The sequence below is a fragment of the Salmo salar genome, chromosome ssa14, assembly GCF_905237065.1.
Source record: "Salmo salar chromosome ssa14, Ssal_v3.1, whole genome shotgun sequence".
In the NCBI taxonomy this organism is placed as follows: Eukaryota; Metazoa; Chordata; class Actinopteri; order Salmoniformes; family Salmonidae; genus Salmo; species Salmo salar.
The window spans coordinates 31427731-31455050 of NC_059455.1; the positions used below are offsets into that span (position 1 = coordinate 31427731).

Genomic DNA, 27320 nt, shown 5'->3' on the forward strand with positions numbered 1-27320 from the left:
ATGCTGGCAGCTCAGCCAGCAGCCCAGCCGTCCAGGGAACTACAAACAACTGGAAACAGGCATTAAGTGAGATGAAGGACAGAATAGAGTGAAGGAGTCTAAGGATTATAAGGCTGTGATGTCTACAGCATACGAGAAGGAGAACTGGATGGGTACAAGCAGACAGGACTCAACAGAGATAGAATGAAGACAAAGCCATAGAACTAGTGAGCTATGGTTACTCTTAGTGCAAGTGCAATGACTATGAGAGAGAGAGAGAGAGAGACAGAGACATCGAACAGAGGTCAGACTGTGGAAGAGCTAAGTGACAAGACCATTTAACCTCATTATGTTGTAAGGTTGAGACATTAGACCCAAGCATGAGTACGTTCATCCACAACAAATAGCAGTCACACCGCTATTTTATCATATTAGATAGATTATAGTTTTTATAAAGTTGGCTCAATATCCACTGTCTACCTTGAACATAATGTTTTCCTCAGATTACCATTGGGCAGAATCACTAGACTGGAGTCTTCCTCATCATTTGATATCAAATCACCTTTGATATAGAGTTACCTCTGTTATCACTTCAGGTCAATATTTGGCTTTGGTTTCCCTCTAATGGAATCTCCGATCCATGCACAGCCCTCTCAGCCAATAAGAAAGCCTTGTAGCACCTTCCGTGGTATTGTGTATCTACTTCCCTGTAAATTGAGATTCCCCAAGGGGTTCCGTGGCCTTGTACTGTGGGGAAGTGGGAGATGAGACAATGAGCAGAAAGTTCACATTATTCCGAACCCACTTCCCCTAGTTTGGTAGCATTGACTGATGAGGTACTTATAGTAACTGATGCTCTTTCAAATGCTTTACATTTAGATTAGGCAATGAAATATTGTTAATGCGCAGGTTTTGTGGCTACAAGTGCCTGTCAAATCATAACTGTATATTATTGGATTTTAAATAGCTACAGCATACTATGCACAAGGCAAGTGCTTAGTCCACTTGATTTTGTGTAGAATGAGCAAACTAGTTTTCAAAGTCAGATCTCAAGAAGAAACCTCAAAAGTTCAATGTGAACAACCCAAACCCAATGCATGGGGATATCTGAAAGCACTACCGCACTACCACACCAGAAGGGGCTTGATCCATGTAATAGATGATGTGTTGGAGAGGATGAGAGAATTCAAGGAATGAGGAATCTTTCAAAGTGTGACTGCAGGCTATGGACTAGAAGTCTTTGACAGACAGAACACTTTCCACTGGTGAAAAAACCCCTGGTTGAATCAATGTTGTGATGCCGTTGAATCAACATGTCTTATTTTTTTTTACCCAACTTTTAACCTAAATCCAATGACATGGTGAAATATTTTGTTGATTTCACGTTGAATTCAGGTTTGTTGACAACTCAATCAAATGTAAATCAAACTAGATGTTGAACTGATGTCTGTGCCCAGTGGGTTATGTTTCCTTTAGATGAATGCTGCCTGCTGGGTGTGTGAAGGCAACTGCATCTGGTATTTATTGATATAGACTGCCTCTGCTCTGCTCTGCTCGGGGCTCAGGCTCAGTTCACCCAGGGAATACACACAACACCCACTCAGGCAGAGATGTTGGCAATTTGATTTCAAATAAGTAACGCTGCTGGCTGCTGACTCCTGGCCTCTTCTTACCTGAAAAAAACCTCTCTCTGTCTGGGAGAGAGATCATTTTAGACTTGAGAGCAACATAGTAATTATTTTGAATTTAGACCCAGTTCCCCACTGAATAACTAAATAGGAGCCTTTTAAAAGATGACAGTTTTTGTTGTCTTCAAGAAGCTTTTAACAAATATGTTCTGCACTGTAGATAGATTCAAGTGAATCTTTCAAATAGCAACGGTTCCAAATAAATGTTCTGTGCGGTTGCATAATATCCCCAACAATGTCAAATGTCCTCTTCCTTGAAATGTACTTGATTTTTCTGAGGTAGGATGGTTCAATATTCACCCTAACTGTACATTTTACATGAATAACATTACAGCAGGAAGTAGTCTTGGATGTGAATTTATTCTTTGTTTCCCTGCGTTCCATCTGTAGAGTGTAGAGTGGATGTGTTGATCCCTCTCTTGGCCAGAGGTTAGGTTAATTTAAAAACAGGCCACAAGATGTCCCTCTTCGACAAAAGAAGAGGCCAGAGTCACAATCTGCTAGAATGAATTGACAGGTTGATGGTACATGATGCACTTTCACAGTTTTTTGTTTTCTCTTTTTAATTGTATGTGATGTATTGGAACTCTATAAATCCCAGTAGTTAGGACCACATGTGAGATGTTTTTCTTTCTAGGTTTGCAGATTAATTTCCAATAATATTTGTATTGAGGTTCAGACAGCAGACTATCATCAGAGAATGAATGACTCCTAAACCATTTCTAGCAACATGACTGCATTCTCCACACTTCACCTCCTCCATCTCCCTCCCTCCTTTCTCCATCCCCCTCTCTCTCTCCCCCCTACCCCCCTCTCTCCGTATTTCTGAGGTGGTCTAATTGGTGCCAGCTAGGGAAGGATGTGATGTGTGAAGCAACTAGCATTCCTTCTCACTGGCCCTTGAAGGAGCTAGCTCTCTCCTCTCCATACAGTACAAACCATGTTCTGCTCCTCTGGCCTTTTAATGAGTCCTCTGGGTCTTCAAACCAACTGTACATGATCAGGGAGGATTCTGTCTGACACACAGCACAGGTATGGTTGAGGTTGAGTTACTCTCAAGGTGTGGACACAGTACTGGAATTTAAATCACGCTGCTACTGTAGAAGAAATGGTGCTAGATAGAACAAAGAAGGGTTCTATGGCTTGATTGGCTTCATATATGGCCCTAAATGCACCCTTACCTTTAGCATTGCAGACTTCAATGGTGTTTAATTTCTAAGGATTCTTTCCTTTTGCCTGTGTTTTTAACAACAATCAGGAGAGTTGATTATGCATTGATGATGGTAAATCGGTTTGCAAGATAGTCTTCAAATTATGCATACTGTGTAAATGTTTAATTAAATGGTAATTTATTGTTAGACCCACTTTGAAAAATGACAATGCAAATGTTTAGGCAATAGAAATGTATTTTCAATAGCTGGTGTAGCGGTTCAAATTTTAAAGAGCAGAAAACTCATTAACGATTGCCCTTGAGCTGGTAATATTCCTGAATAAATTGAACGCTGCCTTTGAGAAGATTTCATAACAGAAAAATCTCAGTTTGGATGACAGTCTCATCCGTAAAAATGATTTTCGAACATAAACACAGAATACAGTAAGTGTTTGGACCAATTTTGACTAATCAGCTTGCCAGTTATGGATAACAAACTCTTAACACATGATTTATAGTTAGAGTTAGATTAAGCTATGAAGACAATAGTCAATTGTTGTCTGGAGAAAATGCAGAAATGGAAGTTGTGAAATCTTTATGGTATTTCAAGCGTGTCGGAAAAGACAGGTATAAACATTTAGCAGATTATTAATGAAAGCAGTTGTTCACTGTTATTTCATTTTTTTTAAGATTCACCATAAAAACTGCAACTTGCAAAAGAAAAGGCATCATGCAGGGTGGGAGCACCCTGTGAATCGATCCATCTTCCACACTCAGTTTTATGCTACAGCCTGGATGTCTTTTTCCACAGTGAGGCTGAGGCAAGTGTCATTAAATGATATCATTGGAAAAAAATACCCTTTTGGAAATGTAAAATAAAATAGCTGCTGGGAGTTTGTAGCTTGAGATGTGGAAAGTTAAAATCCACTTGAATATCTGTTAAAATTTTGAGATGCCACTTTGCTTATTAAGAAGTGCCTTGGCTTTGTGTGTTGGGCTGAGCTGCAGGAATTTCACAACAATTGTCTGTCTCAGTTGTGCTTAGTGCCTTCCTATACTCCCTGTTCACCCACGACTGCGTGGCCAAGCAAGACTCCAACACCATTATTAAGTTTGCTGACGACACAACGGAGGTAGGCCTGATCACCGACATTGATGAGACAGCCTATAGGGAGGAGGTCAGAGACCTGGCAGTGTGGTGCAAGGACAACAACCTCTCCCTTAATGTGAGTAAGACAAAGAAGATGATTGTGGACTACAGGAAAAGGAGGGCCGAATACGCCCCCATTCACATCGACAGGGCTGTAGTGGAGTGGGTCGAGAGTTTCTTGGCGTCCACATCACCAACGAACTATCATGGTCCAAACACACCAAGAAAGTCGTGACGAAGGCACGTCAATGCCTTTTCCACCTCCTGAGACTGAAAAGATTTGGCATGGGTCCCCAGATCCTCAAAAAGTTCTACAGCTGCCCCATTGAGAGCATCCTTACCGGTTGCATCACCGCCTGGTATGGCAACTGCTTGGCATCTGTATATAGATTTTTCTATTGTGTTATTGACTGTATGTTTGTTTATCCCATGTGTAACCCTGTGTTGTTTGTGTCGCACTGCTTTGCTTTATCTTGGCCAGGTGGCAGTTGTAAATGAGAACTTGTTCTCAACTGGCCTACCTGGTTAAATAAAGGTGAAATAAAAGTAAATAAAAATCAGATCGCAAGGCGCTACAGAGGGTAGCACATACGGCCTAGTACATCACTGGGGCCAAGCTTCCTGCCATCAAGAACCTATACACTAGATGGTGTCAGAGGAAGGCCCCAAAAAATGGTCAAAGACTCCAGTCCTCTCTGCTACCACACGGCAAGCGGTATCGGAGCGCCAAGTCTTGGTCCAAAAGGCTCCTTAACAGCTTCTACCCCTATGCCAAAAGACTGCTGAACAATTAATAAAATGGCCACATGGACTATTTGCATTGACCCCCCCTTTGTTTTTATACTGCTGCTGCTCGCTCTTTATTATCTACAGTTTATTTAGTAAATATTTTCTTAACTCATTTCTTAAAACTGGGGCTTGGTTAAGGGCTTGTAAGTAAGTTATATTCGGCGAGCGTGACAAATAAAATTAGATTTGACTTGATCAGTGCAGAAAATGATTGAAAGATGTGATTATATACAGTTATGAGTAGATGACTGGGAATGTTGGAATAGATTAACTGGATTTAATCCTTCTCTTTGTAAAGTGTATTGGTACCATGAGTACCAACTTGGATAGTGAAGCACTAGCTTGGATTTTAAGCTTGTTTTTCTGCTAAGGGGACAGGACAACTTCACCGCATCAAAGGGACGATGGACGAGGCCATGTACTGTCAAATCCTGGGTGAGAACCTCCTTCCCTCAGCCAGGGCTTTGAAAATGGGTCATGGATGGGTATTCCAGCATGACAATAACCCAAAACACACGGCCAAGGCAACAAAGGAGTGGCTCAAGAAGAAGCACATGAAGGTCCTGGAGTGGCCTAGCCAGTCTCCAGACCTTAATCCCATAGAAAATCTGTGGAGGGAGCTGAAGGTTCGAGTTGCCAAACGTCAGCCTCGAAACCTTAATGACTTGGAGAAGATCTGCAAAGAGGAGTGGGACAAAATCTCTCCTGAGATGTGTGCAAACCTGGTGGTCAACTACAAGAAACGTCTGACCTCTGTGATTGCCAACAAGGGTTTTGCCACCAAGTACTAAGTCATGTTTTGCAGAGGGGTCAAATACTTATTTCCCTCATTAAAATGCAAATCAATTTATAACATTTTTTACATGCGTTTTTCTGGATTTTTTTGTTGTTATTCTGTCTCTCACTGTTCAAATAAACCTACCATTAAAATTATAGACTGATCATTTCTTTGTCAGTGGGCAAACGTACAAAATCAGCAGGGGATGAAATACTTTCTTCCCTCACTGTATTATAAAGGTGCATTTTTATGGTGACAATTATCTTCCCCTAACTTGAAACTCACGCCCTGCTTATATATGCAAGTTAGGCTCTACACCCCTTGTAAAGCAGATTAATGTGCCTAATTTTAATCATGTTGCCTAGCCCATAGGCCTATATGTTCTAATGAGTTGTGAATGATGCCCAGCACAATATTTTTTTGCGACTTGTTCGAATCATAGACATTTCTTGATTTAATATTGTATTTTATATACTAAATAATATATGTGTGACATTTGTTTTGATTTAGAATGTACCATTATCCTGCAACTGTATGGAAACAGGGGCAGCGGGAAGAAATACATGTCATTTATGCACTTAAATAGCGAAAGTAGGACGCTTTTCTCAGTGGTTTATTTTCATGCCAGCCAGGTAGGCTATACTCCTGCTGTAAAGAGAAGCAATGAGCTTAATATTAGGAAAGCTGAGAAATAAATATAGTAGGCTTAGCCTATAGAAAGCTGATGGGATCCTCGTCTTCTTATTAGCGTCTTCACTCTGTTTTCTCCTGCAAATGCATAGCCCAGAGGTTCCCAAACTTTTTATAGTCCCGTAACCCTTCAAACATTCAACCTCCAGCTGCGGACAGCCTCTAGCACAAGGGTCAGTGCGCTCTCAAATGTAGTTTTTTGCCATCATTGTAAGCCTACCGCACACACACTATACGATACATTTATTAAACATAAGAATGAGTGTGAGTTTTTGTCACAACCCGGCTCATGGGAAGTGATAAAGAGCTATTATAAGACCACAGCACAAATAATAATATAATTATAATCAATCATTTTGCTCTTTATTTAGCCATCTTACATATAAAACCTTATTTGTTCATCGAAAAAATTGTGAATAACTCACCACAGGTTAATGAGAAGGGTGTGCTTGAAAGGATGCACATAACTCTGCAATGTTGGATTGTATTGGAGAGAGCCTCAGTCTTAAATCATTTTCCACACACAGTCTGTGCCTGTATTTAGTTTTAATGCTAGTGAGGGCCGAGAATCCATTCTCACATAGGTACGTGGTTGCAAAGGGCATCAGTGTCTTAACAGCACGATTTGCCAAGGCAGGAAACTCTGAGCGCAGCCCTATCCAGAAATCTGGCAGTGGCTTTTGATTACCGTAATTTCTGGACTATTAAGCGCCCATGAATATAAGCCGCACCCACTGAATTTAAAAATAAATATTATTTTGAACGTAAATAAGCCGCACATGTCTATAAGCCGCAGGTGCCTACCGGTACATTGAAACAAATGAACTTTACACAGGCTTTAACGAAACACGGCTTGTAACAAAAATAAATAGGCTTTAACGAAACACGGCTTGTAACAAAAATAAATTGGCTTTAACGAAACACGGCTTGTAACAAAAAATAAAAAATTAGCAGTAAGCTTTAGTTGTCTTTTTGCACTGAGTCAATTCTTCACGCTGCTGTTTCCAACGTCTTATCATCAACTCGTTAAGACCAAGCTCCCGTGCAGCAGCTCTATTTCCTTTTCCAACAGCCAGATCAATCGCCTTCAACTTGAAAGCTGCAACATATGCATTTCTCCGTGTCTTTGCCATGACGAGGGTGACAAAATGACTAACTTAATCAGAATGATGGGAAGTTTGAGAGCGCTCCATTTAATCTAAACAGTAAACAAAAAAGTTGTTTGACCTTAACCCGTTCGGCAATTTCATTGGTCTAATGAAATCGTCATGCCGCCAAAAAACTGAGCACGTCACAGAATGTGTTTTTTTGGGAGAAAAAAAATTGAAAGTGGGAAAAATCCATATATTAGCCGCGTCATTGTTTAAGCCGCGAGGTTCAACGTCTGGGAAAAAAGTTGTGGTTTATAGTCCGGAATTTACTGTAAATGAAATGTTCACAGAGGCAGGGCATGAAACGAATAACAAATCCAGTTGTTTGTATTGTCCGTTTCGGGAAAGTACCTGCACCCAGCTCACTCAGGTGCTTCGCTATATCACATTCGACATTGACATTGTAAGCTCGAGTTCATTTGCACACAAAACAATCATACAATGATGGAAAGACCTGTGTGTTGACCATGTTAATGCCAGGCCCGCCATGTCTGTTGACTCATCCAGCTGTAATGCATAGAATTCACAGGCTTGTATGCGAAGCAGTAATTGTTTCAAAACATCTCCTGCCATGTCACTGATTTTTCTCGTGGAAAAATTGTTGTTTGATGAAGACGTCTGTATATATTTTCTTTTGCCTTTTCACCCAGCATTGTCCCAGCCATATCCTTGGCAGCAGAAAGAAGTAAGTCCTCCACAATAGTATGGGGCTTGCCCAGGGGCGAAAATCTGATATCCACTTTGGAGGGGACAATTACATGAAATTTTCTCAAGAGCAATTCCTGAGGGGGACACCAAAAGTAGTGCTGTAACACATAGCCTACATTGTAATATGGTAAATGTATATTGAGGAACCAAAGAAATAAGGTGTTTGCCGTACTCCTAACTACCGGTATCCAAAACTACACAACTAATCACAACAGCAATACCATTGCCTTTAACAAATCTTAGTTCAGTCACCAGTTTAAGTTGAGAGTGGGGGTATCCATGGCATTTTCCAATTATGTTCCTATTTTACAAGTCAAAAAAATTGAGAACCTTTCATAATGTTGCCAAACAAAGACTCAACAAACTTACCTGAGACTCCCTGTCTCTGCCAGTCTGTCCCTGCATATCTGTCCCCAACTCTGCTGTCTGTGTGCCATCTGTTGCCTGCTCTGCCTAATGACATCATTGTGAAACATTTCCATTAGAATTTCATTTCTTTCTTATGAACATTTTATCAACTAGTTTTTGAGATATTAGGCTACTAGGGTTCTTACCATGCGTTTTGGTGTATTGAAAAATACTCTGATGTCCGTCTTTTATTTTTCTGCCATTTTTCTACCTGCCTGGCTGGCTGGCTACACACACAGTGTGTAGGTTATTTACAGTAGGAGATGGGCTTCTATCATCTTCAATCATTCTATTTGGGCTTCGATCTAAAAGGTAGCTAGCAAATGTGAAACGGATTAAAATGACAAGAGTTGACAGCTGTATTAGTTCACCATTTACACAACATATGCTGCAACCTTTTGTAATTTTAATAGTTTGTTTCATATTGGCTGGCTTCCAACAATAGCTGAATTTGCAACGCTAGCGAGCACCAATTCAGTTTCAGTGGTGTTTGCTATAATCTTTGCTACCCGGGTTAAATAAAGGTGAAATAAAATAAATAAATAAAAGTTCCCTTGCGACAATTTAGCTTTTGCAACGAGACCATTAAATATATTTAAGACAATGGTAGAAGAGAGTGTAGTTCTGTTCAGTTTGGACTTCAGTTTATCGCTAACCTTATCACAGGGACTTTGAAGCACTAACTTACATCATCTGCATGCTGATTCCATCTTTGACGACGCCACATAAATGGAATAGGTACTAGCTAGCTTAATAGTTAATATTTGCGCGCTAGCTCTGCATATTCAGCTAGTGTGTGTGTGCGTGATTGACTGGATGAACCTCACGGCAGTTACGTGCAAACTAAGGAACTGGCAGTGGATCAAACCATTGTGAGGCAAAGGGCGGGGGGGGGGGGTCGCAATCTTTTGAAACTTAAAAACGCGCTATGAAGTGTCTATAATCAGCACAATTGCTTTCATTGCGTATTATTAATATTATTTAAATCACATAGTTATGTTTCAGTGATATATTGGGGGGACAAATCATATTTTTCCCAGGATGGGGGGGTCGTGTCCCCCCCCTGGGCTTGCCTGTCCTAGCCACTCAGTAGCTCACCATATAAGACGCTTCTAGCCCCTTCTTATTAATGGTATCTGTTGCTGTTATACATGTCTTACTACTGCAAAGTCCTCTTAATTCTTGTTAAAAAAAAACTCCCGTGGCTTATTTTTCAAATTGGCATGTTTCGTTTCTAAATGTCTGCGCATGAGTGATGGTTTCGGCGAGTTGTGAGAAAGTACTTTTGCACATATAACACACTGTGGCTGAGGAAAGGCACTACTCCCAATATAAGTGAACCCCAAATCAATTTAGTTATCATCATATTTGTGCCTCTTCAATGGTCCAATGTCCCTATCTGTTGTTCGGTGCTGTCCCGGGTAAGGGGGCAGTAGCTCTTCGGCTGCATCAGATTCACAACTGTCAGTGTCCATGCTAGCTGGGCTAACAACAAATGTAGAATTACTGATGCTAGCATTGGATGTGCTCATGGAAGCATAACAACTTGTGTCGTCGACAGGTGCAGGTGTAGTACTGCTACACCTGAGCTGGTATGTATCTCTATGGACGCGGGCCTTACTTTTCCCCCCGTATTTATCTATTTTCGAGAAAACGGAATGAGCAGCAGCTACGTTTGGCTACATACGGACCGTTAGTGGAATTCCCGTGAGCGAGTAACGGTTAATGTGATTGGATGTTAATTATTTGACTAGGCTACCTGTATTTGACATTGTGTTGTTATTTGGCTGAACACAAGATGGTTTAATTTTATTTCAGGCAGGGAAACGAGGCTACTCAGGCGAGAAAAAAATGTTTGAAAATGTGAATCACATTTTTATTTGGCGCACCCCTGACGGCATTGCACGGATCCCAGTTTGGGAATAGCCGGCATAGCCAATAGAAATGTTGCGCAACATGAGCTCATGAGCCCTCATGAAGTGTTTGATTCAATTTTCAAATACATTTGCATTGATGTCAGAGTGATTAGAGGGACCAGGCAGTTAGCAAGTTTGGTAGGCTACTAATGACCAGCAGCAGCATCAGAGCTTGTAGAAGCCAAATTACTGTGACTAAAAGGTCATGTGGAATTTGACTGCCTTCATGACTCGCAACCATGGGGTGGCGGTAATACGGTCACCGCATCAGCCCCCATCTACAGATGTTTTCATGCCATTCATTTTTATTCAAATTGTTTTTAGACAAAATTATCAGAGAAAAAAATGTAATCTGGGCTCGTTAAATATTCAAGTGTACTTTCTTCTTGTAGCAAAAAGAACGGGGAGGGAAAGCATAATTAAAAGGCTGGTTAGACAAGACCACAGGCAGGCATTTAATGATCAGATAAGAAATTGTGTTTGTTAAGAACTCTATTGGACTGTGCAAGAAAAAGGTGATTGAAGCTAAAGATTTAGGCAGTGCTTCAAATCGCTTATGGTTTTATAGCTCTAACAAATATTTATTGTAAGCCCTCGAACTCCAGTCAACTCTTCACCCAGTCTTCCCCTCCTAACCAGGAGAGATTTTATCATATCCTGTTTAATATTAGGACTATGGACTGACACAGCCTTTTTGCTTTATGAGATTTGTGGAATCCCCAAAGTATGGTTTAAAGAATTAGTCTTGCCTGTTTATGAATATAGGAGATGGGCATCTTTTACTATTAAATGGATGCTTTATTTCAGTATTACACTCACCACAGGGATGATCAGCTCAACATTACAAACACAGACAGACACCTGGTTCCAAGGAGATTTGTCAGGAAGAAAGTCACAGAAGTATATCCAATGATTATTTGCTGTGGGGGAGAGTGGGGTATGTTGAGCCATTTTTTACATTCAGCATCACTACATCAAGGGAAATATGGTATTTTTTCTAACAGATATATCTACATATATTTCAGGATAATGTGTATCTCTGGAAATAATCAGAATTCATGTAAATTTAACAGTTTTGAAAACATACACTCTTAGAAAGAAAGGTGCTATCTAGATCCAAAAAGGGTTCTTCAACTGTCCCCATAGCATAACCTTTTGAAAACCCTGTTATGGTTCCAGGTAGAACTCTTCTTGGTTCCACGTAGGACCCTTTCCACAGAGTGTTCTACATGGAACTGAAAAGGCTACTACGTGGAACCAAAAAGGGTTCTCCTATGGGTACAACCAAAGAACCGTTTTGGAACTATTTTTTCTAAGACTGTAGCTTGTTGGTTTGTTGGCACCATTTACCCTGGGAATGGGTTAAGTTGAGCATAGGGACAGGGTAAGTTGAGCCGCCTTGGTGTATGTGCAACAGTGGGTGATGGTAAATCAAAGTTTAATTCATAGAATGGGAGTGTGGTATATTGTACTGTATATCTTAAATGTATGCCTACATTCAGATATACAGTTGAAGTCGGAAGTTTACATACACCTTAGCCAAATACATTTAAACTCAGTTTTTCACAATTACTGACGTTTAATCCTAGTAAACATTCCCTGTCTTAGGTCAGTTAGGATCACCACTTTATTTTAAGAATGTGAAATGTCAGAATAATAGTAGAGAGAATAATTTATTTCAGCTTTTATTTCTTTCATCACATTCCCAGTGGGTCAGAAGTTTACATACACTCAATTAGTATTTGGTAGCATTGCCTTTAAATTGTTTATCTTGGGTCAAACGTTTTGGGTAGCCTTCCACAGGCTTCCCACAATAAGTTGGGTGAATTTTGGCCCATTCCTCCTGACAGAGCTGGTGTAACTGAGTCAGGTTTGTAGGCCTCCTTGCTCGCACATGCTTTTTCAGTTCTTCCCACAGATTTTCTATAGGATTGAGGTCAGGGCTTTGTGATGGCCACTCCAATACCTTGACTTTGTTGTCCTTAAGCCATTTTGTCACAAGTTTGGAAGCATGCTTGGGGTCATTGTCCATTTGGAAGACCCATTTGCGACCAAGCTTTAACTTCCTGACTGATGTCTTGAGATGTTGCTTCAATATATCCACATAATTTTCCCGCCTCATGATGCCATCTATTTTGTGAAGTGCACCAGTCCCTCCTGCAGCAAAGAACCCCCACAACATGATGCTGCCACAGTTGGGATGGTGTTCTTAGGCTTGCAAGCCTCCCCCTTTTTTCCCTACAAACATAATGATGGTCATTATGGCCAAACAGTTCTATTTTTGTTTCATCAGACTAGAGGACATTTCTCCAAAAAGTACGATCTTTGTCCCCATGTGCAGTTGCAAACCCTAGTCTGGCTTTGTTATGGCGGTTTTGGAGCAGTGGCTGCTTCCTTGCTGAGCGGCCTTTCAGGTTATGTCAATATAGATCTCGTTTTACTGTGGATATAGATCATTTTGTACCTGTTTCCTCCAGCATCTTCACAAGGTCCTTTGCTGTTGTTCTGGGATTGATTTGCACTTTTCGCACCAAAGTACATTCATCTCTAGGAGACAGAATGCGTCTCTTTCCTCAGCGGTATGATGGCTGTGTGGTCCCATGGTGTTTATACTTGCGTACTATTGTTTGTACAGATGAACGTGGTACCTTCAGTCATTTAGAAATTGCTCCCACGGATGAACCAGACTTGTGGAGGTCTGCAAACAATTTTCTGAGGTCTTGGCTGATTTCTTTTGATTTTCCCATGATGTCAAGCGAAAAGGAACTGAGTTTGAAGGTAGGCCTTGAAATACATCCACAGGTACACTTCCAATTGACTCAAATTATGTCAATTAGCCTATCAGAAGCTTCTAAAGCCATGACATCATTTTCTGGAATTTTCCAAGCTGATTAAAGGCACAGTCAACTTAGTGTATGTACACTTCTGACCCACTGGAATTGTGATACAATTATAAGTGAAATAATCTGTCTGTAAACAATTGTTGAAAAAATTACTTGTGTCATGCACAAAGTAGATGTCCTAACCGACTTGCCAAAACTATAGTTTGTTAACAATAAATTAGTGGAGTGGTTGAAAAACAAGTTTAATCACTCCAACCTAAGTGTATGTAAACTTCCGACTTCAACTGTAGTTATCTCTGTTCAATATCACTTCCATTTCTTGACCAGTTGTTATTTGTGTGGTGGTATGGTGGCGTTTGTCTCAAATTACCCTAAGGCAAACAGTTTGACTATATTAGCCCACACAGCTACAAGTATGCACTTTCATGCTTGGTTTAGGACCTCATATTGTGAATTTTAGAGAGCCCAAATCATGTATAAAACTACAGTGTATTTACTTTGGTTTGGAAACAAGCATCATGAAACCTTTAAAAAACTAAATTCATTTGACTTTGTGAAAATTAATTTTTAAACCTAAATTGCGTACCACTTTGTCCATGTAGTTTCTTCCTTCACAGACTCCATATAATGATGTCTGGTCACATGATTGAATTTGTGTATGGCTCAACTAACCCTTTGACTCACTCTCCACTACCCTAAACTTGATTTAAAATTGATTAAAATATGTTTGAACCATTGCAGTAACAAATGCATGACATGCTCCCAACTTGTAACCGCTTAGATACAGGTGACTGGGTAGTTCAAGAGAGTTTTTGCTGCAGTCTTTGAACATCTGTCTCAGTGTTTTGAGCCCTCAATAAATATCTGCTAAAAATACTGTAGGACATTTCCCAATTAAAAGAATATTATGTCTATTATACTCCAGTGGGGAAAAACTTGTACCACGCATGTTGTGCTGATTATGTCGTAAAATGACATGAATCTCAATACTCTTGGGTCCAATTTCCTCTGCCTGGCTGGCTCTCGAGGTTCTGAGAGGCTCTGATTCAATGAACAGAAAGCTGCTTCTTTCATATCTGTTAATTGTGTAGGAGCTCCTTGGCTGCATTGCACTTTATTTGTGAAACTAACATGTAGAACTGTCTAAGACCCAAAGAATCACAAACAAGAAGTAAAAGTGACATTTGATACTGCCTGATTACGGTAAAAGCCCTTTGTGACTGATATATCAAAGTTTATACATGCATTTTATTGATTTTCAACTAGAATTCTGAGGGTGTAATTTGAGTTCATGTTTATTGGCTAGTATCTGATTTACTGTTCTCTGGTTTATCAATAATACAGTTGTCATGGATCCCAGTAAACAAGCTGCTACTGTTGCAGCACCACTGTAGCAGAGTGTAGGTAGCAGTAGATGGAAATGGAACCAAGGCATTCCCTGTTGCAGTAGGACTTTTTGCTGTATTTTTGCTTGTATTTTTGAGTTCTCTTAATATTTATGCGTGGGGTAGAAATACCGTTCCCCTTCCCCTCCTCACATCTGTGCCTATTCTATCACTGGAGGAAAACAATTTCACTCAGTGGCTCCACCTCATTCCCATTCGACTGTAGAGAAAAGAGAGTGAGGGGGAAAGTAGCTCTATATTCCTGCTGCAAGTCCACAGACAAAAAGCATCTCTTCCAGCTGAGCAGAAGGGAGGAGTTGATAGCTTTCTAGGAAGCTTATGCACAAAAGGCACAAACCACTGGAAACTGGGAGAGCTATTGTCTCATTGTGGAGATGAAGAGGAAGGTGATGAGAAAAAAGAGAGACAACATCTGAGCAACAGGGGTACGTCTTTACACATTTCCTAAGTGACTGATTGCTTCAGGAATGGAACTACATGCCTGCACCTGCAACAAAGTATTATCACACCCATCTGTTGATGAGAGACTGGTGTTGGTTATCTTCTCTTAAAAAATTGTAATTACGTTTAGTTTTTTTATTAAATCGTGAAGTTATCAAGCCTGTGTACTGGACAGCTGAGTCTATCTGGAGCATCGAAAAGGATATTCTTTTTCACTTTTTCCTGGAATTGATAACACCAATTCAACCAGAAAACCCATTATGATTTTCCAGGAAGCCACTGTATGCAAAATGAAAACCCTAAAGCTTGACTAAGAAGACTGTATTTTGGCTTGAACCTTACAGGTCGCCTTTGGACAGAGATCATTATGTTAACTGCCCCCACATCAGAATTAAACAGCCCGGGGTCTCTACCTAACGATGCCCAGGAAACCACTACCCAGAACAAAACAGGAAGGAGGAAGAAGAGCATGCTGAAACAGTCATGGATGGAGATCACCATAGCCTTCATGAGGAGGACCAAGGTCCACGGGCTGAAGTTTGTCTTCTCCCGAGACAAGACCTTACCCCAGCGGGTCCTCTGGCTCCTGGCCTTCTTTGTGTGCATGGGTCTCCTGTTCACCTGGTCCTGGAACCGCATCCTCTACCTGATGTCCTACCCGGCCGTCACAAAGATCAAGATGGTGTGGGCTCACAACATGTCCTTCCCGGCCGTCACCTTCTGCAACCACAACCTGTTCCGGGTGTCCAGTCTGACCAAGGCTGATCTATACCACAGCGGCTACTGGATGGACCTGATGTACCAGAACCACACGGTCATGGAGAAGAGCCTGGCTCTTCTGAGGGACAACCACAAGTACAGCCTCCTCAACCTGCTGGACTTCAATGGCTACACCCCGTCTCCACATTACCATGTCAACACAACTGAGATGATTGGCAGGCTGGGCCACCAACTGGAGGACATGTTGCTGGAATGCAGGTTCCGGGGGGGGAACTGCACCCACCAGAACTTCACCACTGTATGTAAAGTAACGTAGTCTAGAGATATAGAGACCAATGTTTGAGAGGTGTTGTTGATGGCATTTTGTGTACATGGTAATAATAATTAATTCAAGGGTGTTTTTGAATGATATTCACTCTAGCAGGTACTCTCTAGGCAGGAGGATTGAAGGTATTGAAGTTTTAAGGCTAGCTACTGGTATCAAGTCAGATGATTTGTCTGGTCCTTGGTAAACATGCCATGTCTTTTTGGTAACACTTTATTTGAAGGGTCCGTAATAAAACATATATAAGGCATTTATAAAGTGTGTGTTCACTATTTATTAAGCATTAGTAAAGTCTTTTTGCAGCCCCTAGTCTAAAATGAGCGCTATTTATGCTTTATAAATACTTTATAAATGTTTGGAGTGTCCAGTGTTATTTCTCACAAGAAGATTGTCATGCCATTGGTAGACATTCCAGCAGTACCTGGTAAAAGAATAGGCACACAATAGAGGATATTTAAGGAAATATATATATATATATATACATTTGTGAATAATTAGCTTACTTAGATTTTCAAATGTGGGAGTAATGATTAATAAACGGTGCACAAACTGTTTGTAAATGTTTTAGAAATGCCTTGTAAAAGGTTTATTACGGACCCTTCACATAAAGTATTGCAGTCTTTTCTTTAGCCTATAAAATATAATAGTTGTTCATTTAATTGTAAGAATCCAAATAATCCAAATACAGTTTAGAGAAGGTTATTGATCCATTTCTTTACATATTGTTAACACGCTAGATGATTTTAGAGCCGCAGTGGTACAGTATAACAAAGTCAATCCTATCACATTCACATTGCCTCCATCTCCAAACATGATCCTTTTAGTAACTGCTATTCAAACCACAGTGGCAGCTTCAGGGAAGACTAATGAAGGCATCAATAATTCAACCATTATAAATGTACAAAATTAAAGTTTCCGCATCTCATATTAAACATCTGGAAGTTTATTGACTGTGTGCATCCATTTCATGAGCTTATTCCTCAGAGAGGTGGATTGCTTTAGGCTTATCAGTGAAAATAAGCCCCTGAATGCACCAGTCTATAATTATAACAGTCAGCTACTCTCAATCATTTCACTTCAAAGCTATTAGCACTCTTCAAACAGATTGCTGCTAAATTTTACATGAAAAGAAAATGGATGTCATTGTTAGTCACATTCAAGTGCTTAGTAGACATGACCAATTTATCAATAGCACAGGTTTAGAAAAAATATGAATAGACAATTTGGGATTTGCGTTTAAGTAGCTGACAGATCCAGAGATTTTTATCGTCTGTCATTTCAAGTTTTATCGGATTAAATGAGATTCCATCTAAAGGAGGACTTTTCTCTTTAGGTTCCGTCTTTTGACAGCTTTGACAAAGAGATTTTCCACAAAGATTTGGTACTTCATTGTGAGGCATTGTAAAGCTTCATCCTAGGGATTATTTTATATTAAACCTGCACATTTTCAAAGGTCAAACTTTAAAAAAAATGGAATTCCAGTTGCCATTTTGTGCAGGGGCCAGTTGCTCCGAGGGCCTCATTATGGACAGGAGGAGAGAGGAAACTGAAGCCTTGTCATGTTCGTCTGAGCCGATGTGGGTCTATCTAAGACGGGACATGGAAGCCTGACTGATATCTAGAGAGAGGCTTTGTTATGCTGTCAGAGTCATCTCTCTCTTCCCCATCATCCCTCTCCCTAAAATGTTCACCACAATGGATATTGAAAGGGAAATCTGTAGCCCACGTCTACAGAGTACTGGGCTTCCTGTTTCTCTTCTAATGTATATCTGTGGGACCAGAGTATTGAGCCAGGTGGTAATTAATTCAGCAACAGGGCTTGTCTTGACCATGCTAGTGTCTGTTAGTGGCTATTAAATACTGGCATATTATGCCCCAGCTCAAATCAAATGGTAGTTGGCAGTGTGAAAGGATTAAATAGTGGGGATTTATCCATCATAAGGCCTTATTGGTTTGATGAGACAAAATACTCCAAACAAACAGGTGTACCTTTTACATGGTAGTTGAGAAAGCAGGCAGAGGCAAGCGGGTCTCGTGCCATGATCTTGGATGTGCAATATTCCCATGTGTATGAACACTGTCATGGATAACTGTGCCTATACCTTACTGATGTATCACCTGTCCTGTGGTTATGAATATACATGTTGGTGATAACTGTATGACAGTATAGATAAAACCCTTAGAGCACTGCATGACCAATCAATTCCACCTCGGTGAAATTAAATCACTTACACAGCAAAATGCATAGAGAATTTAAAGCCATTATCGCCTTTATCTATTTTAACTTTTGGGTTTAAGTTATAGCTCACCAGCCATGTGTGTCAGTTATGCAAAATCAGATGCAGCATTCTAAAAGGCTCCTAATGATTATTTCTGCTCTGCTGGCACACATGAAAGCAAAGTCGCCCATCTCAGAGAGAATTTGTAAAAAAAATAAAAATTACAAATGCATGAAACGTCAATATGAAATGTGTGAGAGATGGTGCTAAAAGAACATGGTGGTGCTATACTGGAATATCAGCACTGTATATCTCTGAATCAGTTAAACCAGCTGGCTATTTGCTGCAGGCAACATTTTCTGTGCACCAATACTTAATAGTACAGATGTAGGATCTTAATTTGAGCCGGTTTGCTACAGCAATCTGAAGCAGTGGAATTTCTGCTGAATTCTGTGCTGCTCTTGGGAGCCAATTCTTAATACACCTAAATCACGGCCGGTAATTCACAAAGCTTAATTATTTATTTTGTTCTCTCTTACTCGGAGTCTGCTACAATTGCCTTTCTGTTACACCACAAAACATTATTTTCACACTCAAAGGAAATGGATTTACTTTTATACAAAAGGAAGTTGACAACAGCTTGCCATTGTTCTTCGTATTTTATGAAAAGCCAACCAGTCAATGTTATTTTTCTCTCTATATAGTGTTATTATGCATTACTGAATCCAATTTATGTACAGATGTAGAATCTTTATTTGAGCCAGTTTGTACAGCAGGAAAACAATCCTGCAGCAACAGGAAATGTGAATTATTATGTGGATTATAATTAATTAACATTTTTGTAGGGGTTGATACATTTTCTTAAGGGAAAGTCAAGCAGGAAATTTCAAAGTGGAAATGAAATGCTTCAAATGCCTTTTAAAACATTAACTCTACTGCAAGTTGTACATTTCATGGAAAAATGATCCTGCAAAAGGGTGATCATTTTAAGATTCTACATCTATAGATTACCATTGAGCTGCATTGGCACAAGTTAATGCTTTCGAAGGGGTCTATAAGACACTTCCTAATATAAATTGTATTTGAACAATCTAATTTAGTGTTTTGTGGGATGGTAGAGGTTGGGTTTTGGCTATATTGCTTTGGATTAACTAGAGCTTTCAGTTTTAATGGAAAATACATCCTAAAGAAGTATCTAAATTACTCAGGGGAAATAAAAAAAATGGGTCTGGGTAAAGATTGCCAGTTGCCACAGTAGAGGTGTTAATTTATTTATTCATTCATCATTCTAGTATCTTGTTTGGTTCAGTGTTTTCTCAGATAATTACCTGCAAAGCTTTCCTCCCCAGCAACCCTATCCCCAACCGCAGTTTAAATTGGTCTACACAGAGAGCAACCATTGCTCAAAGTGACTGTGCTGTTTACTGTCTGTGATGTCGCTATGTCAAAACAATGTTGTTGCATTGAGTTAATGTCATGTACCTTCTTCTTCTTGCAGATTTACACGCGGTACGGAAAATGCTACACGTTCAACTCTGGTTTGGATGGCAACCCGATGTTGACAACGTTAAAAGGCGGGACAGGAAATGGGCTGGAGATCATGTTAGATATCCAACAAGATGAATACTTACCTGTTTGGGGAGAGACAGGTGAGTACCCAGTGGTATAACTCCACTTAGTTAGTACCACAATAACTGATCTGTCCATAAATACAATAATGACTTTGGATTTTGGGACATTGGTAGAATGAACTTTACACATCAACCAGCCAACTGACGTGCATTCATTCAAGGTTCCTTCCTCGCTCTGAATTTGACCTGTACACTATTACAACAACATATAGTTCAACAACTTATCCAACACAACATTTATTGTCTCCGTCCTGGGAAAAATAGTTAATTCTTAGCACTGCATTTTCAACACGTGGCTTTATCACAGCAGATGTCCCATATCCAGTAAAAACACATATCTTATTCCCAACACAACAAGCAATGTCTCTGACCAGAGAACACAGATGAGCAGAGGTTTCTGTTGTTACATTCTCTGGCCTGCTGTTGTATGTATCCACAGATGAGACCTCGTACGAAGCAGGCATCAAGGTTCAGATTCACAGCCAGGATGAACCTCCCTTCATTGACCAGCTGGGATTTGGTGTGGCCCCTGGTTTTCAAACTTTTGTGTCATGTCAGCAGCAACTGGTACCTACTGCTTAGCCTTTTGCACAAACACCTTTCCCTTCCTTCCTTCCTTCCTTCCTTCCTTCCTTCCTTCCTTCCTTCCTTCCTTCCTTCCTTCCTTCCTTCCTTCCTTCCTTCCTTCCTTCCTTCCTTCCTTCCTTTTTTTCTACTTCAATCCTCCTCTCGCTCTGCTTTTGTCTGTGTTTTTATCCAAACCCCCAACCCTTCTTCCTTCTCCTGTCATTGGCTATACATCTGTGTCTCAGAGCCCGGAGAAAAATATATTCTGTTTATCTTATTGTATAATGCATGTAATAACATGCGACCAGCACAATCGCTAAATCTGAACAGAAACCATCTAATGATTCTGAACTCAAGTAGTAACAATATAATATTTGCTACCCAGTATGTATCCAACAAGGAATACAGAGGGAGAGACAGATTGGATGTACCAAGCAGAAATTGTCTGTAAATGTATTTACACTGTCATTGGTGGCCAGAGCGACAGTACCCCAGGCAGTTCACACGCAATCTCTGACAGCTCAAAAGTATATTTTCCATATAATCTTGCTGTTGCTGACCACTTGGATAGAGAACAATAGCATAATATTTGCTACAGATGTAAGATCTTAATTTGATCACCCTGTTGCATGAAGAAGTTCCTACAATGCAGGCTTCTGAGGTTTGTCATTTTTGATTTTCCCTTATGAAAAATGTATAAATTAATTATAATCCACATTTCCTGTTGATGCAGGATTATTTTCCTCCTGTAGCGAACTGGCTCAAATTAACATCCTACATGTGTACATAAATTGGATTTAGTCATGCATAATAACACTATGTAGAGAGAAGAATAACATTCGGGAGACTTTGGTTTGCTTTTCATAAAATACGAAGAACGATATAGTTACATTTTGTGGTGTAACGAAAAGGCAATGGTATCACAATTATCATGGCTTTGAGTAAGAGAGGACCAACAAAATCATTAAGCTTTGTGAATTACCGGCTGTGACTGAAGTGTAGTCAGAAATGCCTCCCAAGATTAGCACAGAATTCAGCAGAAATTCCATTGCTTCAGATGCTCTCTCTCTTGTTCAAATCAATTCCACATGCTAAATAAATACAAATCATGAATGATGGAGCATCTGGTACATTGAATCAAAAATATTTCCTGAAGATTTCATTTACATTGTATGGATACATTTCAGAAGAAAAAAAAGACCTAGATATAGGCTACAGACAGTGCCTGTAACCACAGTCCTATACAGTAGCCTATATCTATTGGCCACTGTGACCAGTCGTAACAGAGCAGCAACATCTACACTGAACCAAAATATAAACGCCACAAGTAAAGTGTTGGGACAATGTTTCATGAGCTGAAATAAAAGATCCTACAAATTTTCCATAAGCGCAAAAGCTTATTTCTCTCAAATTTCTAGCACAAATTCGTTTACATCCCTGACAGTGAGCATTTTTCCTTTGCAAAGATAGTACATCCCCCTGACAGGTGTGGCATATCAAGCAGCTAATTAAACAGCATGATCATTACAGTGAGGGGGAACAATAAAAGGCAACTCTAAATGTGCAATTTTGTCACACAGCCCAATGCCACAGATTTCAAAAGTTTTGAGGGAGCGTGCAATTGGCACATTTTAATTTAAAGAAAATATTTAACGAGGCAAGTCAGTTAAGAACAAATTCTTATTTACAATGACGGCCTACCCCGGCAACACTGGGCCAATTGTGCGCCACCCCCTATGGGACTACCAATCACTCCCAATCCTCTTGCACTGAGATACAGTGCCTTAGACCACTGCGCCACTCGGGAGCACTGCAGGAATGTTAACTGCAGGAATGTCCGCCAGTGCTGTTTCCAGAGATATTAATGTTAATTTCTCTACCATAAGCCGCCTCCGTTGTTTTAGAGAATTTGGCAGTATGTACAACCGGTCTCACAACCGCAGACCACGTGTATGGTGTTGTGTGGGCAAGCGGTTTGCTGATATCAACGTTGTGAAAAAAGTGCCCCAAGGTGGCAGTGAGGTTATGGTATAGGCAGGAATAAGCTAAGGACAATGAACTCAATTACATTTTATCGATGGCAATTTGAATGCACAGAGGATCTGTGACGAGATCCTGAGGCCCATTATCTTGCCATTCATCCGCCACCATCACCTCATGGCCTTATGTAGCAAGGATCTGTACACAATTCCTGGAAGCTGAAAATGTCCCAGTTCTTCCATGGCCTGCATACTCACCAGACATGTCACTCATTGAGCCTGTTGGAATGCTCTGGACCGACATGTATGACAGTCTGTTCCAGTTCCCACCAATATCCAACAACTTCGCACAGCCATTGAAGACGAGTGGGACAGCATTCCACAGGCCACAATCAACAGAATGATCAACTCTATCTGAAAGAGATGTGTTGTACTGCATGAGGAAAATGGTGGTCACACCAGATACTTACTAGTTTTCTGATCCGCGCCCCTACCTTTTTTTAAGGTATCTGTGACTAACAGATACGTATCTGTATTCCCATTCATGTGAAATCCATAGATTAGGGCCTAATTAATATATTTAAATTGACTGATTTCCTTATATAAACTTTAACTCAGTAAAATCTTTGAAGTTGTTGCATGTTGCGTTTATATTTTTGTTCAGTATAGTATCCATTATCCAGTTGTCAGACACAAATATTAAAATCAATGTAATCTTCCATTAGGGCAGATGTCAGGACCATGGGAGTCATTTTAATACTGAACTAAAATGTCTCTAATAAGTCTGGATTCCACGTGGTCACAATGGTCTGTTTGCCAGATCCATAGGTAATCTATTTCACAGGCCTGTCATTGTCACTAACTGTAACCATATCCAGGGTTAAATCAGTGAACATCAAACATACATTAATAGACCCTCTTAGCAGTGTTCTTTCGAGGTGTGCACCCAACAGTTCCTTCAATAATAGAACAGGAGCATGTCCATAATACCCACATTGTTTTTCACATCAAAACCCAGACAAATCAAAATGTGTCATAAGAATATGTTTTCTACTATGGCATAATCATTTAAAGAGGATAGAAAACAGTATTACAAACAGTGCAACAGCGCCGATTCCAGGCATAAGCGACATAGACGTCTCAATTGACTCTATTGAGAGTAAGAATAGTAGAATACACCAGGTGTAGCTTCAGAATTTGTTTGTGCATTAGCAGTTTTCCTCTTGTTATGTCTGTCACTGACAGTCACACAATTAGCCATGTTTGCGAACAACTTTTAGATTAGTAGTTAGTCTAGCCAGCTATCTAAACATGCAGTAATCATGGCCAAATACTGACCGGGCACACAGGGCACGTGCCTAGGGGCCCTGACCTCCAGGGGCCCCCATAGATTTTTTTTTTGTCATTCTCACTCAGATATCATATTAACATGGCATAGGAAATTACAAAATGTGTTGTATTGCAGGAAATGTGCTTTAAAACTGCAAAAATGTCTCTCAAACCCATGTCAAAATCAGTAGAAATTCAGGAAATTTGCTCTAAAACTGCAAAATAATTTTCTTTGCCCCATGGCATAATGAGTAGAATTGAATGAAATGTTATAATATTGCAGTTTTCTCTCCCCATTGCAAAATGTAGAGAATAGCAGAAAACTTGCTTTAAAACGACAACATTTTCTCTATGGCTGTCACGTCCTGACCAGTAAAAGGGGTTATTTGTTATTGTAGTTTGGTCAGGGGTGTGTTTGTTTAGTGTGTTTCGGGGTTTTTGGTTTATGTTTTATGTTTTCTATTTCTATGTGGGTTTTCTAGTTTTTCTATTTCTATGTTAGTTTTGGGAACGACCTCCAATTAGAAGCAGCTGGTTGTCGTTGCTTCTAATTGGAGGCCATATTTAAGTGGGTTTATTTTCTCTTGTGTTTGTGGGTAGTTGTTTTTCGTATAGTCCTTATGGAACTGTTGGTTTACGTCTATTTATTTTTAAGTGTTCACTTATATAAATAAAAGAAGATGAGCACGATACCCGATGCGCCTTGGTCCACTTTCTACGACGCATATGGCAAAATGTGGAGAATTAAAATGTTCTCTCCACCGTCAAGAGGGGGGCCACTAAAATGCTTTTCCACAAGGTGGGGGGGGGCCCAACGAAACCTGCTTAGGGCCCCCAAAAGGCTAGAGCCGGCCCTGCATTGAACATTGTTTTTTTTGTCCATAAAATAAAGTCTAATAAAATCTATTGCAATAACATGCCACTCAGGCTGCAGCTTGTGAAATCCTGTGGTTTGAAAACAGTGACAGGACGGTGAAATACAGCTGTGATCTTTTGATAGATATTTTCTTTGGCAACCATTTTTTATTGTAAAGGACCTCAACAAAGTGTCACTGATGTCACAATGTCACGTTTTCTACACCCATTGAAGATACAAATCTCATTAGGTGTCAGAACTCAGTTTCTCTTGAGTAGGGGTTTGTAGCACTTTTCCTACTGAATGAGTTACAAACTCATCAGAAATTAATTATAATACCTAGAATTACACCTTGAACCACAAGTTATTCAAAAAAGCCTTTGATCCCAGAGAAGATATTATTTGGTACAAGTCACAAGTCTCTTCAAAATCCCTCTCGCCATATCAACAGAATAGCACAGGGTTATCGGTGCAGTGCATCTCTAAAACAGACAATTGGACACAACAATCCAAACAACACTGAATTCAATCAACTTCCCTTGTAAAGTAGCTATGAGTAGATATATAAAGGTGATATGTAAATTCATCTGCTCTTATGACTAGAGCAATTCATTTATAAAAGTTGTACTGAATTGATTAGTGTGCCATTTAAATCTGATAGGAATCATATATCATAGGCTCCTGAGTGGTGCAGCGGTCTAAGGCACTGCATCTCAGTGCTAGGGGCATCACTTCAGACCATGGTTCAATCCCTGGTTCAATCTCAGGCTGTATCACAACCGGCCATGATCAAGAGTCCCATAGGGTGGCACACAATTGACCCAGTGTTGTCCGGGTTAGGGCCGTGGTAGGCCGTCATTGTAAATAAGATTTTTTTCGTAACTGACTTGCCTAGTTAAATAAAGGTTCAAAAAAATATAATACTGTAATTTCAAATTTATTTTCTCCAAATAAACACATTATGTGACGTGCTCAGTTTTTTGGCGGCATGAAGCTTTCATTAGACCAATGAAATTGCCGAACGGATTAAGGTCAAACAACTTTTGTGTTTACTGTTTAGATTAAATCGAGCGCTCTCAAACTTCCCATCATTCTGATTACGGTAGTCATTTTGTCACCCTCATCGTGGAAAAGACACGGAGAAATGCATATGATGCAGCTTTCAAGTTGAAGGCGATTTGATCTGTCTGTTGGAAAAGGAAATAGAGCTGCTGCACGGGAGCTTGGTCTTAATGAGTCGATGATAAGACGTTGGAAACAGCAGCGTGAGGAATTGACTCAGTGCAAAAAGACAACTAAAGCTTACTGCAAATTTTTTATTTTTTGTTACAAGCCGTGTTTCGTTAAAGCCTATTTATTTTTGTTACAAGCCGTGTTTCGTTAAAGCCTATTTATTTTTGTTACAAGCTGTGTTTCGTTAAAGCCTATTTATTTTTGTTACAAGCCGTGTTTCGTTAAAGCCTGTGTAAAGTTAATTTGTTTCAATGTACCGGTAGGCACCTGCGGATTATAGACATGTGCGGCTTATTTATGTTCCATGTGCGGCTTATATTCAGGTGCGCTCAATAGTCCGGAAATTACGGTAATCATACTAGTAACACCATCTCAAATGAATCCAAATTGATTGCTACATTTTTTTAGCCCCATATCCTTTTGATTATTTAATGCTTTTCAAACCCTTTTCGGAGGGATTGATCAATATATCAATATATGATTATACTTCCATTCACCAGAACCACTCAAATCTGCCTCACTTCAACCACATGATACAAACAGGTCTCCCAATCTCAATGAAAGAAATGTCTGAACTAAATCCAGTCTTTAAAGGACAACTTCATTCTGCAGCAAGCAAATATAGTAACTTGGGGTGGAAATTTGGAACACTATTTTTGACCAACAATCGAGCTTCAAGTGGCCGAGATCAATTATTGAGAGATGGCTGAATGACAAGAAATGTACGTTTCTGAACCAGTTTTGGGTTTGAGTCCTCAGACATGGGCTCAGCTGTTTTGGGGCTCAGTAAGATGAACATCTATAAGTTGGCTGGCTGGCTGCTTACTGTATATCTGAGAGCCAAACAAAGGGCTTTGACAGATGTTGTCCGTTGCATCACTGTTGCTGCTATCTGTCAGTGGTGACGTGTTCACTGGTCCCTCCCCTAAATGAGAAGTCCTATGAGGCCTGAGTAAAGGTTTAGATTCATTAGTCAGAGCCTCCTCTCCCACATTAGATGGGCTTTGGGGTGGAAGCCCTCAGCCAACTGTAACCCCAGGCTTCCAAACGTTAGTTTCCTCCCAAGTGCAGCGGGTGGCGTACCATAGCATACCGTAGTGTACCATAGCCTACCGTAGTGTACTGTGGCTTAGCGTAGCGTACTGTAGCATACCATATGTACAGTAGCGTACATAGCAAACCTCCCAATCTCATTACCGATCAAGTCTTCATGATGGAATGGATCAATCACCTCCTTCCATGTGGCTGTAGTGACCGCATTTCAACGACTGTCCCTTCCTGGTTCATCTCTGTCTTATGTCTCTTCATAACTACCATCACTATAGAGAATCAGCACATAATGTTATCCTTTCCAGCTAACACAT

General features: G+C 40.1%; 1 protein-coding gene across 6 annotated transcripts in view; it reads left to right on the top strand.

The window, feature by feature from the left end:
- LOC106569349 (acid-sensing ion channel 1C) overlaps window positions 1–27320 on the top strand; it is a 184263-nt gene that overhangs the window by 136529 nt on the left and 20414 nt on the right. For 3 of the 6 annotated variants that reach the window (XM_045694204.1, XM_014140643.2, XM_045694205.1), the window contains exons 2-3: window positions 19860–20010; window positions 20432–20559. In XM_045694204.1, coding sequence (XP_045550160.1) covers window positions 19860–20010; window positions 20432–20559 — 279 coding nt within the window. Of the gene's footprint in view, window positions 1–14789; window positions 16116–19859; window positions 20011–20431; window positions 20560–27320 lie in introns of those variants that run through there. The other 3 variants (XM_014140642.2, XM_014140640.2, XM_014140641.2) reach the window with 2 other exon arrangements.